This window comes from Pelodiscus sinensis, chromosome 7, assembly GCF_049634645.1.
Source record: "Pelodiscus sinensis isolate JC-2024 chromosome 7, ASM4963464v1, whole genome shotgun sequence".
In the NCBI taxonomy this organism is placed as follows: Eukaryota; Metazoa; Chordata; order Testudines; family Trionychidae; genus Pelodiscus; species Pelodiscus sinensis.
In genome coordinates this window covers 63,249,158-63,265,012 of record NC_134717.1, presented here as the reverse complement: position 1 = coordinate 63,265,012, position 15,855 = coordinate 63,249,158, and the positions used below count along the sequence as shown (strand labels likewise).

Below are 15,855 nucleotides of genomic sequence, written 5' to 3'. Positions count from 1 at the left end.
AGGAATTTTCCTCCAGGGTAGATTGGCAGAGGCCCTGGAGGTTTTTCGCCTTCCTCTGTAGCATGGGGTACAGATCACAGCTAGAGGAGAGTCTGCATCTTGGGGTCTTCAAAGTATTTGAAGGCTTCAATATCTGAGATATAGGTGAGAGGATTATTCTAGGAGGGGTGGGTGGGATTTTGTGGCCTGCACTGTGCAGGGGGTCAGACTAGATGATCATAATGGTCCCTTCTGACCTTAAAGTCTATGAGTCTATGAGGAGCTGGCAGGGCACTTGCTGCAGTTTAAAGGTGGAAGTGCCTTTATAGACTAATTAACTAACCGAGTAGTCAATGGCATTTCTATCGACTATTTGATTAATCTAAATTTAACATCCCTATTCGGCAGTCTAAAGTACTGAAACATTTGTTTGCTGGTTGTATTACTTAACTGGGATGTGTTTACACTCTGATCTGTGACCAAGTAAGTAGGGTGGTCAGACTGCTGGTGCACTGATGGGGTAGTTAAATTCAGCATGAAATAAAAATGTTCAAAATTGTCAGGCTTGGTGTTTAAATTGCTGTAACTTCTATAGTTCATTTGCATTTTGTAATGGTAGGCAGTCAGCAAATGTGAGTTTGCAGCAAACTATGGGGCTAATTTCAATAGTATAGAAAACAGTAAGCACTAAATGTTAAATAGTTGGATCACATTTGTTCTGTATTTCTTTTTGGATGTGTAGTTGGATTAATGCAATTCCTTTTTTCACTTGTCCTTAGCACTGCTGAATATATACAAACCTACTTTACGATGTTTAAGAGTTTGTACATAGAGTAACACAATTGTTTTAAGATTCAGATTTTAAAATATAATAAAGAATAAAATGAGATTTTGTTTAAACAGATTTTACAACTGTTAACAGTAGATGGAGGTAGTGAGATATGTGAGCAAGTCTAAAATGGTCAGTTCTTACGTGGGTAAAATAAAACAATGAAATGATGATACAACATTGAAATGTAAAATCATGGTTGATATTCACTCCATATAAATTTAATTGAAATTACATATGAATGAAAAACATCACACTTTACTGGAGCAAATTACTCATCTGTTTGCACGAGGCTGCTTTCCTGACACTGTTCCCCCGCCCCATACATTTTTTTTAAGGCCATATTGAAGTTGTTTTTATAGATAATTGTAACAGCAAAATTATTTTTCTTGGAGTGCCCTTTACTTTCTATTTTGGCTGCTATTTCACTGTCTGCTTTTCAGGCTTCATTCAGTGAAGTTGGATGCAGTTTATGGGAACAAATGTCAAGATTTAAATAGAAGAAAGACAGTGGTGACTTAACATAGGAATTGTTTAGTAGCTCAGAGATCCTTCTTATCAGCTGTCTTGTATCTGACAGTATCAGTAATAGATGCTCCAAAGGAAGTTGCGGTTATGTTGTGTGTCCCCAGAAAGTTTCTAATTCCCATCAGTTAGTTAATTGTTTGCTTTAACCCTTTACATTTTGTATCCTCTGTTTTGTATCCTATGTAATTGACATATCAATCTCGAAGTATGACATTTTACAGTTTTTATTAAGACTTTTGCCTCATGGGACAATTATTTTGTGGCAACAAGTACCGCCTATTAAAAGGGAAAGAAGGGCAGCCCACAGAATTACAGACCAGTCAGTTTAACTTTGGTACCCTGAAAGATAATGGAACAAATTAAACAATTAGTTTGTAAGCACTTAGGATATATGATAATGTGGTAAGTAGCAGACAACATTGATTTGTCAAGAATAAATGTGAAACCAAGCTAAATATCCTCTCACGGGGTAATGGACCTTGTGCATATCAGGAAAGCAGTAGATATGGCTTTTATTTCTATCTCCCATGACTTCATGAGCAATCTAGCGAACTATAGAAGAGATGAACCTAGTATAAGGGGGGACACAACTGATTGGAAAACTATACTCAGAATAGTTCTGTGGTTCAGTCAAACTGGAAGGCTGTATCATATGGTTCCCTCAGAGATCTGTCCTAAATCCAGCGACTGCATAAATGATTTGGATAATGGCATATAGAGCATACTGAAAGTTAGCAGATAACCAAACTTGGAACGTTGCAAGGGCTTTGGCGGATGTGATTCTAAATCAAAATGATCTTGGCAAATAGGATGAGATTCATAAGGACAAATGCGAAATACTCCATTTAGGAAGAAACAATCAATTGAATGCATACAGAAGAGGAAATGACTGCTTAGGAAGTAGAACTGCATGTTGGGTCTCAATCCCAAATTCACAGCTAAATATGAATTGCTAGTGTGATACTGTTGCCAAAAACCAAAAAAGGCAAATCTTATTCTGAGATATATATTAGTGGGAGTGTTGTAAGCAAGGCCACAAGAAGTAATTCTTTAACTCAGCACTGATAAGGCTTGAAATGGAGTATTGTGGCCAGTTCTGGGCACTATCATCTGGGAAAGATGGTGGATGAATTGGGCAAGTCCAGAAATCATTAAAGATCTAGAAAACATGACCTATGAGGAATGATCCAAAAAAGGGGGTTGTGTAATCTGGAGAAGAGTGGGGGGGGGGGGAGGGGGAAGGACGGGTATTGTAATGGTCTTCAGGTTAGGGATGATAAGGACTAGTTGAGTATCCGATAAGCAACTGTTTATCAGATAGTCGACAGGATAGTCAACTGGTACCCCCCCCCCCCCCCGCCCCACTGCCTCTATCAGATGGAGGCAGCAAGGAAGGAGTGGGGGTGCTTCAAAGCTTTAGAGCTGCCTGGAGCCTCCACTTTGAAACACCACAGCAATGTTTAAGAAGGGGCAGCACTAGTGTGGACTCTTGTGCATTTCAAAGTTGCAACGACGCATGGAGCCCAGGGCCAGCTGGGAAGTCCCCAGCTGATCCCAGGCTCCAAGCTGTTTCGAAATGCTGCGCAAAGCCTGGGGTTCAGGGTGGCGCTGCTGCTTTGAAATGCCGGGTGACGCCCAGGATTAGCTGGGGACTCCCCAGCTGAGCCTGAGTTCTGCAGGCAATTCAAAGCGGCTTGGAGCCTGGGATCAGCCGGGGACTGCTCAGTTGTTCCTGGGCTCTGTGTGGCGTGCCAGCTTTGAAATGTACAAGAGTCCTCGGGGGGGCTCTTGTGCATCTTGGGCTCCATGCATCATTCCAACTTTGAAATGCACAAGAGTCCCCATTGAGGCTTTTGTACATTTCAAAGGCGAAACACGAAAGTGCCTATCGACTAGTCGAATAGTGGATGGTAGTTCAATCAACTACTTGACTAGTAAATTAATTGCTAGCTAACATCCCCACTTCAGGTACTTAAAAGGTTGCTATGAAGAGGGTGAGAAGTTCTTCTTCTTCACTGAAGGCTGGACAAGAAGTAATAGGGCTTACATTTCAGCAAGGGAGGTTTCGGTTAAATATGAGGTTCATCTTCCTAACTTTTAGCTGAGGGAGGTTGAGGAATGTCTTGGAGACTATTGGAGGTTTTAAAAGAATGGTAAATACTTGTCGGGGATGGTTTAGATAATACTAAATTGTGCCTGCATCTAGGGGACTCAGCCAGATGATCTGTTGATGTTCCTTCCAGTTCTGTATTTGAGTCCTCCACCTATTGTACCTATTGAAACAAAAATATTGGAGGGAGTGCAAGATAATGGCCTGGGAACAATGTGTCCCAATTTATATTGAGCTTAGGCTCCCTGGTTACTTCCGCAGACCTGAAGAAGTAGCTCTGTGAAGCTCCAAAGTTTGTATCGTCCACCAATAGTAGCTGGTCTAATAAAAGATATTTTTACCTACCTTGTTTCTTGGAAGCTGTTAGAGCAAATGATACAGCCAGTGGTCATCCTATTTCTGTATCTTGCCTCCAAGTTGTCTCAGAAGACTGTATGAGAAACTCTTAAGTGAGGAATTGAGTTAGTCTGCCCACTGACTAACTTGTTAAGAGGTTACCTGATTGTCTGAAGCTGGAAGGGGCTTTCCCTTTCAGCTTTCCATTTTTTGGCTTTGCCTTTTTTTTAATAAAGGCTTTCTTCTGTGCCTCCTATTGTTGTCTTCAAATATAGGTTGACTTTCTCGTTAAATACATTTAGTAAAATTGCGTAAATCTGATACTTGACTTGAATCCTTTTTTACTTACAGTATTTAGCATGTGAAGGAAATCCCAAATGAGAAACTAATTGTTACGCAACATTTTATATAGTCCTATCATTTGCCTTCTTGAGTTTGGTTACAAATGAAATCGGAAGAGCAGGAAGACCTGTATTTTAAAGGCTAATTCTAAATATGTAAAATTTATAGTGAAGTTTGATCAGTGGGTATTTACATTTTAAATATAAATACAAATGTATAATTCATAAAATCAAAACTGAATTGTTTTCTGAATCTTTCTGGTAGTTGGGCATAAGATATTGCTGGGGTTTGATGACTGATAAATATCTTTGGGGGAAAAAGGCCTGTTGAAAAATTGGTTACACCAATCTAAGAAATGGATAATAGTTTAGTGGGACATTTTGGTCACCTAGTTTGATCTGAGAGTAAACACCAGCCAGAGAACTTCTCCAAAATAATCTTAGAGCAGAACTTAAAAAAATTATCTCTTGATTTAACATTCATGTGTAACAGGACCATGTTTATCACCATGAACAAACAGTGGTCTCGAGGTGGGTTGGGAATAAAAAAAGCTATACAGGTTTAGATAATACAAAAAGCTTTCCCAACACTAAGGATAGTTAAGCTCTAGAATGGGTGTCTGAGGCAGGTGATGGAATCCTGTTCGCTGGAGGTTTTTAAGAATAGCACAGATGAATACCTGTCAGATCATGTAGGTTTAATTTGTCCTGCCTTAGTGCAGGAGGCTGGACTAGATGATATTTTGATGTCCTTTTTATTTTTTATTTAGGGTTCTTATATTTAAGTGACAGTAGGTGTGGTTTCTGGGGGAAAGTAATGTTTTTAAGTAGTTCTAAGATTTGTTCTAGTTGATCAGGCAAAAAGAGACTTTCTAGTAACTTTAAACTATTAATTAAAAACAGAGCAACAAAGTTGGTAAAGCACTTGGCTCCTATGGTCTTTAAGAGTTCAGTTTACCCTGTTTAGGGTATTCATAAAAGTAGTATAGATTCAAGTTCACATTTTAATCATTAACATTTTCAATGTGTGCTCATCAGTGCATTTCTCATCAGTTTGTGTTTAAAATATTGTGAATTATATAGTTATTTATAAGACTTGAATGGATCTAGGAGGATAGCCAGATTCTAAATCCCTACTGGGTGGGGTTTTCGGGACCAGTATGATGTAATCAGAACAGTCCATAATCTATTACTTGGCTATTTCAGCTTCTCATACTTAGTCTTGCTAAAGAAAAAGGCAGTTTTACATACAATGGTTTGAAAAATAAAACTTTGATTAAGTGTTGCATTCTTCCATAGTCTACAAAATTACTCAACTCGTAAAAGTAGAACATTAATATTGCCTATTATCATTAGGAATGTGAAATGTTAACTGGTAAGCATCACTTGTTCCAGCCCCCATGGACAGGGGCTGCTCAGGCCAGGTACCCACTCCCCTTTTAACCAATTAACTAACTAAACAGGATTTTTACATCTCTAAATATTAGAGCATCATATCTTTCTGTTGAAGGAAAGGTATGGAGTCAAAATGACCTCTTGGTCCTAAATATAGTGTGCCAGAGTGAGAGAACACTGGTGAACTGTGGGGAAGCTTATAAAATTGCTTTTCATATTTCAGTTGAATTGCAGATGAATGACTTGTCACCTTCTAAAAAGCAATAAAATGCTCCCATAATGAGTAAAGTTCAGGGAAGGAGAAGAAAAGGTGCTTAAGGAAAGATCTCAAGCTTAAATATTCTTTCTTCCCCAGAAGCAATGAACCAAAAGCAGAGTAGGACAAAATACGTTCTGATGAGTCTAAAACAGTAAGATGACATTCTGGAAGCACTGTGAATAGCCAAGTCTTTGTCCTCATTTATCAGTAAAACCAACAGGCAGTTATAACTCATTATTAATGCTGAAAGGTGATGGGTCTGAATGCATATTGACATAGAAATAATAAATTTGGCGCATTTTGAAAATTGTTGATTTGATATCCAGAGAATGTGCTGGGGTGTCCTTGTACAAGCCTTATAAAACATCAGGAATTATTCTCGCTTTAATCACATGGCTGATGATCATTCAGAATGTGTTTATATAGTGTATGTACTTGGTATGCTGGAACAGTATTCAGCATGAATATCATGAATTCTCTCTCCTTGCTGTTACCGCATAATAGAGATTTAGATAGCTGTTAGATGGGGACGTGATTTTAGTATTAACATTTAAAAAAAAGCTCTAAGCTTCTACTTGGCAATTCCAGAGGTGGGTGGAGAGGATAAGACTTTTACTGTGGGATTCCTCAATGTAGTACCTCTGTGGAGTCATGCTAGTTTAGGAGACAGTAAAGGCATAAATGAAGGTTTCAAGATTTTCCATAACTTAATATCAGAACTTGACTTTTTAAAATTAAGCATTTGTCTGTTTCTTTTTACATCTAAATCTCCTTATTTAGTCGTACGCTTGGGGGAAGATGAGGCTGAAGCTGATAAGCATGATAATGCACATGGACGTTTTGTCTGGATGGCTGTGCTTTTGTTCAAACACATGCCCATGTAGCAATTTTTTTTTATGTATTGGTGATTTGTGTACATGTGATTATGAATAGGTGACAACCTTTGAATGAGTAAAATTGCATTATTGTCAGTGAACTTTTTTACAAATGAGGTGACTAGCATTAATACACCTGAAATGGTTATTTTTATTAACTGTTTGCTTTCACTTTGTCGTTTCCCAGTTTTATTGGAAGAATTAGTGTGTACTAGAGCAGAAATAAAGGCTGCTATCAATAAGAACCCACTGTTTATCCTCCTTTTGGTGAATTCTAGAGCAGTTAGCTAGCTACCATTACCCTGTCTGTGGTATGACATTCATTTTTATTCAGTCACTGGGCTTTGATTCCACATGGATGTTTAAACTGGGGCACAGATGCACCTTCAGTGTCTAATGCATGTGCATAATCATAAGTGCAGGATTGCAGTAAATAATTCATGTCAGCTGGGGCCCTTGGTTCTGGTAATGAGATCTCAGGGGCAAAGCCTCGAGCGCTTGGCTCCTTCCAGATGATCTATGAAATGGGCTTTGCTGTTATGGTTATTCAAACCGACAAATACTTAGTTAACAACTAATGGGATTTATGTGTTAGGGGAAAGGAAATTCCTTAGCAGTTCATTCTATCCTACTTTCATTCCTCTTTGTCTCTTTAAGGATTGTCTATAGAGGGAAATAATTGTGAATTAAAATATTTAGTAACACAACTGACCACTAGCATTGACTTAAATTCAAAGTGTCATAATAGATGAAGGGTTTTTCAGATGGTGGCTTCCTTGTATGGGCATGTATGTGACATAATGTTTGCGTGCACACACCGTCAATAGGAAGAAACTTGAAAAATGTGTAGACAGTGTATGTGCATGTAGCCAGGTTGAGACCGCATTGAAAAATGTGTTTGATCTTAGCTTTAACTCTGGGGAGGATATTGCTAGCCCCAAACAAGGCTGGTTCTCTGGCAGGGTCAAATCATTTTGTTCTTGAGCTGAAACTGCATGCTTGTATTCTGCAGCTCTGGCAGTAGTGTAGAATAAGCTTGTATTTTCATCTCTTGATTTGCATTTTACTCACTTCTACTAAAGGTGTAGGAGAGAAGTGATAAGAAATGTGACTTGACTTGCCTAACATAAGTTGATTTCTTTTAATTCAAGCCTTATAAAGCCCTGTAAGCAAAAACTTCCAGTTTCAAGGAGCCTCTAATTGGTATTCTACAGTTCTCATGTAAGTTAGATACTATAATGTTCATTTTTCAATTTAGGTGAACTTCCACCATCCTTTCCATGCAATAAGAGTTGGGCTTTGTGTGCTAGAGAACAACATCCTGTATTTTTCAACCATTTTTTAGCGATGAAATTTTTGCAGGAAAAAGGTCAAATTAAGCTAGTGGTGTGCTTATGTTTACCAGGCTACATTATTTAGTGATAATTATGAATAAAAAGAAAAATGAAGTTAATATAAATTGTTAATTACTCCAAAATATTCCTTTGTGAATGTGTTTAATTGGTACAGACTTCCCTAGTGTGTAGTACTGTAGCAGTTCTGAAAAGCTTTGGTAATTAATAGTAAATTAGCATATGGTTGTGCTCTGTGGTTTGTTGTACCTCAGCCCATCTGCTCTTCATGACACCTGGCTTTCAGTGATCCCCAGATCAGTAAGTTCCATTATTACTGTTTTCTCTTTGCTTGCCTTTCTAAGTGCATTTAAAAAGCCCCTTACCTGTGGGAGCATGATCGTGTTCAGAACAAGCCAACCCCAGTGAGACAATGCCTTCAGAATTGTACCACTCTAATGGATGATGTAGGGATATGAACCAGGGATGTAGAAAGTCAGTTAAAAAGGTAACGGAGTAACTGCTGCTGAAGCCCTATGGTTAACCGGAACCGGTAAGTATTACCTATTTAGGGTGATGCTTTCCGGTTAGCCGATCAACCGGTTAATCTTTCACATTCCTAATGTGAAGTGGACTGCTAGTCTAGTCTTGGGTGCCCTCTAAACATCTCTGCTTGGCATTATTTTAACTGCATCAGCTTGTATAATCATTCTCTGCCTCATTCCGCTCGGCCCACTCTGCCTAGTATAACTCCTTGAGTGCATCTTTCCTGCATTTTAGGTAGTGTCTCATGCAGACTCACCTCAGTGAGTTTCACTGGCTTGTATATACACTGCAGCCTTTTCCCTTTGCTCTATTCTTGGGCAGAGAGGTTATGTCTGTCTACACTGCAACTGAGAGCGTGTCCCCTCCAGCCCAGGAAGGCTGGCATGCTCTCAGCTGCAGTGCAGATACACCCAGCATGGCTTATTCAGGCCAGTTATTTGGTAATAATGGTAAATTATGGTAAATATTGGTAAATTTTCAGAATGGAGAGGGGTAACTAGTGGTGTTCCCCAAGGGTCACTTGTAGGACCAATCCTATTCCTACTCATAAATGATTGGAGAAAGGGGTAAACAGTGAGGTAGCAAAGTTTGCAGATGATACTAAACTGCTCAAGGTAGTTAAGACCAAAGCAGACTGTGAAGAACTTAAAAAAGATCTCACTAAACTAAGTGACTGGGCAACAAAATGGCAAATGAAATTTAATATGGATAAATGTAAAGTAATGTGCATTGGAAAAAATAACACCAACTATACCTATAATATAATGGGGGCTAATTTAGCTACAACTAATCAGGAAAGAGATCTTGGAGTCATCGTGGATAGTTCTCTGAAGACGACCACGCAGTGTGCAGCGGCAGTCAAAAAAGCAAACAATGTTAAAAATCATTAAAAATGGGATAAAGGGATTATTGCTCTTATATAAATCCATGGTATGCTCACATCTTGAATACTGTGTACTGATGTGGTATCATCTCAAAAAAGATATACTGGCGTTAGAAAAGGTTCAGAGAAGGGCAACTAAAATGATGAGGGGTTTGGAATGGGTCCCATATGAAGAGAGATTAAAGAGACTAGGACTTTTCAGCTTGGAAAAGAGGAGACTAAGGGGGATAGGATAGAGGTCTATAAAATGAGTGGTGTGGAGAAAGTGAATAAGGAAAAGTTAGTTACTTGTTCCCATAATATAAGAACTAGGGGCCACCAAATGAAATTAATGGGTAGCAGGTTTAAAACAAATAAAAGGAAGTTCTTCTTCATACAGTGCATAGTTAAACTGTGGAACTCCTTGCCTGAGGAGGTTATGAAGGCTAGGACTATAACAGGGTTTAAAATAGAACTAGATAAATTCATGGAGGTTAAGTCCATAAATGCTATTAGCCAGGATGGGTAAAGACTGGTGTCCCTAGCCTCTGTTTGTCAGAGGGTGGAGATCGATGGCAGGAGAGAGATGGCTTGATCATTACCTGTTCGGTTCACTCCTTCTGGAGCACCTGGCATTGGCCACTGTTGGCAGACAGGATACTGGGCTGGATGAACCTTTGGTCTGACCCAGTGTGGCCGCTCTTATGTTCACTGCTACTGGGTTTTCTGGATTTGGGGATGGAAGTAATTATGCATGTGTTTGGGAGTGGTGGGGTGGGGTGTTAGCAGTTTGTCATATAGGTTGCCTGGTGGAGGAGAAAGTGGGTGAGCTTTAAAAAACCATACATTTTTTGGTACTTGTTACCTTGGGAATAAACAGGTGCTGCGGGTTCCAAACACTGCTTTGAATAGGTTACATGTTTAGTGTTTAGCTGTGTGGTATGGTACTATGTGTATTTTACTTAGATTTTCAGTTCTGGGGAAAAAAGAGTTGTCTTCCTGTGTTTGATGGACATGAGTATTTTGTAAATGCTACCAGATTAGGAATAACAAATAAATACTTGGTTACTTGATGTAATATCATTCAGACACAACTCCTAAACATAAACACGTTGCTAAATTACCCACATAAATACTGCCTTCCTTTTCTGTTAATTAATCAGCTTAATGTTCTGACTTGAGCTGCCCAGGAGTAATAGAAAAGAAGAAGCTGAAGTATTCAGTCATTCCCTACACACCTACACACATTAGTTTATTGCTTTTGAAGTAGAATGGCCCTTGTGGAAAGGAAGTCGACACTGTTGACAAAGTATGGTTTTTGTTATGATTTTTATTTTCATGCACAAAGATTGTTTTCCCTTGAAAATCTTTCTCTGAGAATCCAGTATATTCTTTTCTTCTTTGAACATCAAAAGAAAAGGACTGCTTTTCCTTAAAAATAGTTGAGAAACATAGCAGGTTAACTTGTGAGCATACATGGCAAATTTTAGTTGAGCATAACAAAATAGTCAATTCAGCTGTTCTCCAGAGAATGAATTCACAGCATAAGCATATGTTCAGTTTCTTCCCTTAAACTCAGCATGTAATGGTCCTATGGGTTTCTGAAGAAATGGTCAAATCCGTTTTTCTTTTTGCATCTGGCCATTGAAAGAGAAATCAGGCCTGCTTTTCAAATACAACATGCCAAACATTTTTCTTCGACATCAGTGTCTCCAACTTCAAAAAAATCTATTACTCACATTTTCATTTGTTTAAAATATTGCATAGTTTGAAAATTCAGATGGATGCCTTCTAAACAAGCATGATTAAGACCATTCTGAAAATGTGTTATGGTAAGAGACTAATGAATTCCAAGTCTTTAGACATTTTAGCTACGGCTGGAAACATTTCTTATACCTATTTCAGCCCTGCCGAAGCATTCATTGAACAATATACAGGTTTAATTTTAAACTCCACTGGCTATCCTGGAGTTGTATAATTAAACTTGGAATGTAATTACGTGAACATACAAACGTACACTGTTTCTAGATATTTAGGGCTTAGGCATGGTCCTATATTGTGTTAAAATATTAATTTGAAACACAGGAGAAAACATTTGTTTGTTGGAAACCTGAATGATCTTGGCTAACTTCATTGTTAACATGTTTAGAAGCATCTTCTAGTTGATATTTTAAAGTAAAACAGTCTGAGTAAATAAATAGTTAAAATAACAAGTATAATTTAGTCTGCCAAAAGCAATGAAATGGAGAATTAAAGCTTCCACTGTTATCCTTATGTCACCCTGTTGTCCTTAGCTACTGGAATGATCTCAAATGTTTTCTATTCTTACATACCATATGTGCTGTAATACTAGGCAAAATATGGTGAGCAACGGATGGAATAGTAGTTCTAAACTCTCTCATAAGGCTCTTAGAGGTCATATATTTACATAAGTACTGAGTAGACCTTTCAAATATGATGGGATTCATACTTCACCTAGTATCCAAACATAAGTGAACAAAGAGGCTTAGACTGTTTACAGAAAACATGCAAACTTAACATTTATACTCTCTTTTTAGGCTGTGAGATTCAAAATATGGGGAAGGTGTTAACAGCAATACCACCACTTTCCACCCTTCAGTATCTTTTCCCTCTGACAAACAGGAGAGCATTATACTGAGAGAGATGAATTGGACCCAGTTTGTAGCGTGCTAACATTTTGCATTGTTAACACGTTGACTATATAGGCCTTCAGAAATGGCAATTTGAAATTTGTCGTCATCTTCATCATCATCATTATCATTGCCCTTTATGCCCACTGGCATATAGAGCAGCAACAAAGGTCCTCTACTTCTGTCTGTCACTGCCCAGCCTCTCAATAGTGCCCCAAGTGTGATTCATGTTCTTCATTTCTACTTCAGCGATCCAGCACCATGTTGTCTTGGATCGTCCTCGTTTCTGCTTCCCTTCAGGCGTCCAGAGAACAGCAATCTTTGTGACCGAGTTTCCATCTTTCCTGAGCACGTGCCCAATCCATCTCCAGCATTTTTTCATAATGCTGGTGGCAATGTCCTTTTGTTTGCACTGTGCAAGCAGATCCTGATTTGAAATTATTCTTGGCCAAAAAATACGGAATTTGAAATTGGGCATCACAAACTCTAGCGAAGCAGTATTACCTAGTGCTTAGATTCGGATTTCCTATCTGTAAAATAGGAATACTTTTGTGACAGAGCTTTGTGAGGTTTCATGCCTTTGGTCTTGCATATTCATGCAGTGAAGAAGGTTACTGATTTTGATTTGTGTAGCTTTCACCTTGAAGCAGAAAAATAACATAAGGAAGAAATAAGGCAAGCTGCTCTTTCTTTTTTTATCAAGGTAAACAAGTGTCTACTCAGATTTACTAGTGAGCCTGACAGGATGACTAAGTACATTTTCTTGAACTCACTCTGACTTTTGATTCCCTCTTTTGATGTCCGGAGAAATGCTTGCAATTCAGTTTTCACTTTTTGTGAACAATACCTGATTGTTCACTTGACTGAAGCTTTTCTTACCAAAAAAAGTGTTTGAATATGTGTGTATATACTTCTGTGTTGTTATGCATGCAAGTTAGTTATCATGCTCCCGCGCAGGATTCCATCTGAGAAGCAGGAGACCTTGCACAGCTGAAGCTGGGATTGTTAGTAGGTGAGCATGGTACACTGATACTATCATTCAAGCGTATGACTGTGATGGGGCAGTCAATGTTCTGATCACATTGTTACAGTGACTGTTCATGCTGTGTATGATAACAGCATAAAGTAAATACTAGAGAACTTAAGAACATAAGAACAGACATACCAGGTGCACCAGAAGGAAGGAATAGAACAGGGAATCAAGTGACCCCATCCCCTGTCACCCATTCCCAACTTCTGACAGGCTATGGACACCATCCCTGCCCATCCTAACAGCCAGTGATGGATCTATTCTGCAGGAATTTATCTAGCTCTTTTTTTTTTTTTTGAACCCTGTTAAAGTCCTGGCCCTCACAACAGAATAGATCAGAAGATTGATTTAAGGAAAGTGATTGTTCTTTATCTGTAGCTTGTAGGAAAAAGAAGCACAATAATTTAAGGGAAGGAAGAGTGGGTGACAGTTTGAAGTCAAACTGAGAACTCCTATAAATAAGCAGAATGTCATAAATAAGCAGCATGTCATTGATTTCAGGGATGGCTCCACCAACTTTAGAATATAGTCTTTTTTGTGAAAAAGTACTTGTTTAGAAATACATCCAGTCCAATTTTAGTTGATGTTTTACACTGATTGCTGTTGGACTGTTTTTAACTTGATGGTCTTTAGTCGATGGAGAATCGAGCTTTTACACTGCTTTGTTCAATCTCAGGAAAGCATCGTCTGTAAATCTGTCTCAAGTTCTATAACAGGTATTAAGTCGCATACTACACTGCAGTGAGTTGAGGGTGACAGTGGTGAAGTCTATATACTTTTGCCATTATTACTTAGATCGGGGGAAATGAGACAGATATGATTTATAGAGTAGCTAAGTGCAGTTTAAAAGGTAATAACTATGCCAACTTGTACATCTTATTCTGAACAAATGGTATTTATTGCATCTTACTTCCTTGTTGATCTTGTAGCATGTGAGCAAAAAACTGTGCTCTGTGCTTTTGTCATACCAATAGCCATGAGTATTTTTGTACTAATAGGCCTTCCCTTTCCTTGTTGAAAGTTAATACAGCTGCAGACATAGTCTACATGCTGTAGTTTGCCAACTGACTGAAACATTTGAGATTGATGTGCTTTCTGCATGATGACCTCTACTTGTTGATTCAGAAATATAAACAAGTGTGCTCTCCTGAAATTATTGGCTTTGGTAGAACTTGGCCAAAAATCAAGACTACTTTGCTATGAAAAACTTAAAGGTATGTTCTGAAGCCCTGCATGAAAAAATTTAGCAGCTAGCGTTGAGCTTGTATGAGGGATTCAATTCAATATGTTGAATTTTATTTTATCTGGGATGCAGAATGCAATGTCCAGGGTCCTGGGCCATCAGTTTTGGGGCTTTCATCCTATTAATGTGCTTTTTAGTGAATCCAATAGAGATAATGGAGACTGAGAAGCAAAGCTATTGCATAGGGAAGTTTGCACAATGCCTGTGTGCCCTGTGCTTGGTCTAATTTTAACCACATATCTTTCTACCCTTTCAAGAAAATAAAGAAAAACCTTGGTTAATATTTTCAAAACTGACTTGAAAACCACATCCCACTGAAAGCCAATGAGACTTAGCATTCTAAATCACTTTGGAAAATGGAATAAAAAATTTAGCATGTTGAATACTTCTACCCTGAGACTTTATGGCTTGTCTAAATTTAGTAGTAACTGAATGATACTGTTACGTAAGTAGTCTTTTGTGTTTGTAAAGAAAATCCAGCAATTTTGATTATAAACCAAGGTATTTAATCAAGTTAAATACATGTCTGCTATCTTGTCTAAAGTAGCTGTTTGTTTTTAGTTCCTCCCTTTTATGGTCCAAATACAACATTTCAGCACTGACTATACAGGTAGGTATATTGGTTGTATCGTGTTTTGGGATTGCAAATAACTTTCAAATGGCAGGAAATAACCTCCTTTTCCTTAACATTTGTCTGGCTTTCAGCTATGTTGTAGACCATCTGAATATGTAGACCTTTTGAATTAAAAAGAAAACCTTTAATTTAATATGTTTATCAATAAAAATGATTTTCAACTAATTAGGATATTCTAGTATCCTGCGTAGCAAGTAAAAAAACTTAAACAAGCTTGAGTGTAATTGACTATCCTAGCTTAAGCAATGACTTTGGGCACGTTTCCACGAAATGTTGGACTAATGCTGCAGCGATCGATTTCCCCCAGCAGTCGATTTATCACATCTGCTTAGATAATGATAAATCACTCTGCACACTCTCCTGTCAACTCGGGTGCTCCACAAGGGTAAGAAGAGTAGACGGAGTCAATGGGAGAGCAGCCCCTGCTGACCTTACCGCATGGAAGACACTGCAGTAAGTAGGTTTAAGTGTGTCGACTTCAGCTACGTTATTTGCATAGCTGAAGCTGCATCTCTTAGATCAATGTGGCGGATGGGACAGGGGAGGAATTAGTGTAGACTAGGCCTTAGACTCTGCGCTCTGTGTGAAAACTACCCAAGCTATTGGGTAGAATACTCAGGTAGAGTAACTTACCTGAAAAAATAGAATATAATTCAAGTAGACATTTTAAAATGACTATTTACTGCAAACTTAGGCCAGTATTGCTTGCCTCTTTGGTTAAACTGTTAACTATTCTTGCTTAGTTGCTGTTAAGTTAAACTACTTATTTCATCATTAAGGGATTTTGGTTGATTTTTTTTTCCAGATTTGGCCTGTGTACAACTTTGTGAGCCTCATCTGAGTTGTCACTGTAACCTGCCAATTCACATGTTCCAACACTATTTCTGAGGTGAACAGATGGTACAC

General features: G+C 38.4%; 1 protein-coding gene across 5 annotated transcripts in view; it reads left to right on the top strand.

The window, feature by feature from the left end:
- Window positions 1–15,855, top strand: part of AGAP1 (ArfGAP with GTPase domain, ankyrin repeat and PH domain 1) — a 489,058-nt gene that overhangs the window by 53,573 nt on the left and 419,630 nt on the right. The window contains exons 1-2 of one of the 5 annotated variants that reach the window (XM_075934054.1): window positions 14,257–14,286; window positions 14,877–14,925. The exons of 3 other annotated variants lie outside the window; for them this stretch is intronic. In XM_075934054.1, coding sequence (XP_075790169.1) covers window positions 14,272–14,286; window positions 14,877–14,925 — 64 coding nt within the window. In that variant the 5' untranslated portion in view covers window positions 14,257–14,271. Of the gene's footprint in view, window positions 1–14,256; window positions 14,287–14,876; window positions 14,926–15,099; window positions 15,403–15,855 lie in introns of those variants that run through there. One more of the 5 variants, XM_075934055.1, reaches the window with a different exon arrangement.